Below are 3406 nucleotides of genomic sequence, written 5' to 3' on the forward strand. Positions count from 1 at the left end.
TCTAATATGCTGCATTGGTGCTCAAGAAATGTTTCTTATTATTAACAATGCTGAAAACAGGTCTGCTGCTTAACACATACTTTTTTTTTTTGTAACAATATAAAAGTTTTACTGGCACTCTTGATCAATTTAATGCATCCTTGCTGAAGTTTTTTTTACAAAAATTATATATTATATTGTATTATTTTATATATTATATAACTGTTGCATGTTTGCACCTGTGAATCATGGTTGCGGTTGCTGCTCTGTACCGCCTGTCTCCACTGTATGATGAGCTGCAGAAGCATCTTGACAGCATTGTCCAGTAGTGTGGGGTGAACGTCAGTCACCTCCCTCACAATGAAATACACAAAACCAGACAACACATCCTCTCTCCAGTCTGGGAAGTCCACCATCAGAGCCTGCAGAGTGGTGAACGCCAGACCACGCAGCTCCTCATCCATATGGATGGTCAGTCTGGATGGGTGGGAGAATGAAAGTCATTGTTTACAGAATGCAAAAAATAAATGCAACACATCATCATTTTCATAACAGCGTCATGCGTCACCAGAACCGCAGAGAGGTCAAGCGGGTAAATGGTGACATATGAGTTCTGACTACATGCTATTACGACTTCACAGGAAGTCTGACTCAGATTGTGGTTGCTGTACAGGAAGTCATAAATATATGGAAATTAGCATTTCATATTAGTCTATTGGTACTTTATGTATAAGTGTGATTTTTCTGTTTGACTCATACCCCTAAAATAAATAAACACTTTGTATGAGAAGAACTTTAAAGTTTTTCTGTGTTGAAAATCCTTGTTCCAAATTGCTGTTATTGGCAATTAGCTTTACATAAACTATAAAGACCAAACATTTTGTGAAATATGCAAATACGAAAAAGTGAACCCAGAGCATGTTGAACTCACAATGCACACCATGCACTGTAGCAATCAGTAAATTATGTAATATCTGAAATGTAATAACCAGCCTGTTTACATTTAAACTGAAATATTTCCAAAACAAACCATATTGCATTAAATTGATAGCTTGTGAATCAGAATCAAATCATGAAATTCTATGAATGGTCAGTAGGCATAAATGTAATTGTTCTCAAGCAACAACAGAACTAGTGAATTGGGGAATGGTTGGAGTTTTCTCGTGGTGATGAATGAGGGTTGACATGAGGGTCACAGGTCATTACTTGGCCAGTAGCTCGATGAGATCCTGTCTGCTCATGCCGTCTGGGATTAGTCTAGGAATGGCAGCTACACATGTCCGGAACAGATCAATCTTCGGTTTACGCTCCCCACTACAGCAGAACACAAACATATAATAAACACGAGAGCCAAATAAACAACACCATTCGTTTGCATACCATTTAAAAAATTCTTATATCATATTTATGCAAATAAAATCTCAAGAAACTAACGTGATCATGTCCTCTGGCTCTTTGTTGGACATCTGAACGTTGGTCATGCTCATGGATCGTCCCACCTCTTTATCCAGGTGCCTGAGGATGTTGTCCAGGGCCTTCCTAACCTGAGGGTAATACAGAGACATACCTACACAGACAAACACATACACAGAAAGAAAACAGCTTAGTTCACATGCAAAATCTGGTACAAGAACGGAAAAATGTTACAACAGACTACACACAGAGTCATTTCCTCAACCTGTAAACAATGAGGCCAGATAAATACACCACTATCTCCACTAATGGGCATGCAATGAGTTTTACTGGAAAAGCTAAACAAACTATTAAAAATGTAAAGTCAAATTTATGTACAGTATATGAGGAAATTGTGACTAATGCCAACATAGATAAAAAAATTAAAAAGGAATGGACCACTATTACAATCCCAAAATATTTCAAAATTTCTTACTCAAAAACACAGAAAAGAACTTGGCAGGAAGTCACAACTGTATTTATGCTGAAAGCTCAATGAGGACAGCTCATGCTCCAGGAATCACAATTACATTAAAATCAACTATTCGAATATGACCAAATGCTTTAGGGTAGGGACAGGCTGTACTCAGAAATATCTTCATTTTGGAGAGTTGTGTAGGAACTGTAAGGGTCAGTACCGATGACCTTGGCTTCCTCGTCTGTGAGAGTGGTGTTGAGGAAGATCTTTTTGACCCGCAGTGTGTTGCCTGAAGGTAAGATGACGCCTGTAGTGGGCATGGGCGGCTCGCCGTCCTTCTGTTGTAAGCTGTCGGCTATCACCAGGAAGGCCCGAAGACCAATATTCATCCTCTGAGAGAGAGACAGATAAGAGAGAGATAACTAGTTTCAATGTTTATCCATCCAATTTTTTAAGGTTTTTTCAAAATTTTTAATGGCTGGCACATTATGTGAATGTCTTCACATACCTCTGGATTAATGGTGAAAGTCTTGTGGGATTTGCCCACACACAGCAGGTCATAGATGATCTCTTTCATGGCAAAGTCCAGCCGTTCCTTTAGAGAGGGAAAAACAACGTGCCACAAACCAATGAAAACCAACGCAATAAACCAAACCCAACCTCCCAAAATGTTCATTGTGATCATTTTACCTTTATGATAAAATAATAGATCGTTGATGGTAAAGTGGATAGATAGATAGCTTTAGGATTGGGCCAAAACAAAGGCTGGATATGAACCTGAGATGTTCTAAAATATGTTTTGAGTGTTTTTTATTTTTTTTTTACCTGAGCGATAAACTGAATAATCTTAACAAAGATGTTGAGGGGTGTGTCCCTGGGGACCACGCTGCGAGAGCCCTTTGGGAAAAGTGCTGTTACAATACTGAGGAGACGACTGTGAAGGAAAAGAGATGATGTGAAACGTTATATACATATAAATAAGAATTGTCTACAAGACAATATTGTATATATTTGTTTATATCTGTGAGAGGTTTATCTTCTCAAACAATGGTATTTTTGAGGTTAGTGTTAGTATTGAGTGAATGTATTTTCAGTGTGTGCGCAATTGGCATAAATTCAAGATATTTTTGTAACTCTGTATGATTGTGTGTCCTACCTCTGTGTGGTTGTGTTGCTCTCACACTTGATCCTGATGATGTAAACCCAGAGCAGCCGGTAGAGAGACTCCAGTGCTACACGAGACATTTTGGGATCTTTGTTCTAAAAAGAAAGATACAAAAATACTCAGATAACAAGAACTCATAAATTAAGCCATAGAAATAAGGCATTTATTTCCAAAAAGTAAAAGAGCAAGAAGTTAAAAAAGTTTTTTAAAACTCATTGTGGATTTTTTACAAACACATTGCTTTAAAGTGACTTCACACAAAGCAGGGTCTTACAAACACCCCAGGGACTCAAAATGACCTCCAAAGACAACAATTCATGAATTAACTCAGCCTAGAAAATATGCTAGATTCATTCATAAATAGGGTTGGGTATCGTTTTTTTTTTTTTTCC

The 3406-nt window shown here is 37.8% G+C and overlaps 1 protein-coding gene across 1 annotated transcript in view; it reads right to left on the reverse strand.

Annotated features, from left to right (window-relative positions):
- LOC107576921 (protein furry homolog-like) overlaps positions 1–3406 on the reverse strand; it is a gene marked incomplete at both ends in the record, with an annotated part of 14363 nt that overhangs the window by 1984 nt on the left and 8973 nt on the right. The window contains 7 exons of the mRNA XM_016263043.1: positions 219–456; positions 1186–1293; positions 1414–1546; positions 2070–2241; positions 2358–2444; positions 2675–2783; positions 3006–3109. Coding sequence (XP_016118529.1) covers positions 219–456; positions 1186–1293; positions 1414–1546; positions 2070–2241; positions 2358–2444; positions 2675–2783; positions 3006–3109 — 951 coding nt within the window. The remainder of the gene's footprint in view (positions 1–218; positions 457–1185; positions 1294–1413; positions 1547–2069; positions 2242–2357; positions 2445–2674; positions 2784–3005; positions 3110–3406) is intronic.

The sequence above is a fragment of the Sinocyclocheilus grahami genome, unplaced genomic scaffold, assembly GCF_001515645.1.
Source record: "Sinocyclocheilus grahami isolate Dianchi unplaced genomic scaffold, SAMN03320097.WGS_v1.1 scaffold4651.1, whole genome shotgun sequence".
In the NCBI taxonomy this organism is placed as follows: domain Eukaryota; kingdom Metazoa; phylum Chordata; class Actinopteri; order Cypriniformes; family Cyprinidae; genus Sinocyclocheilus; species Sinocyclocheilus grahami.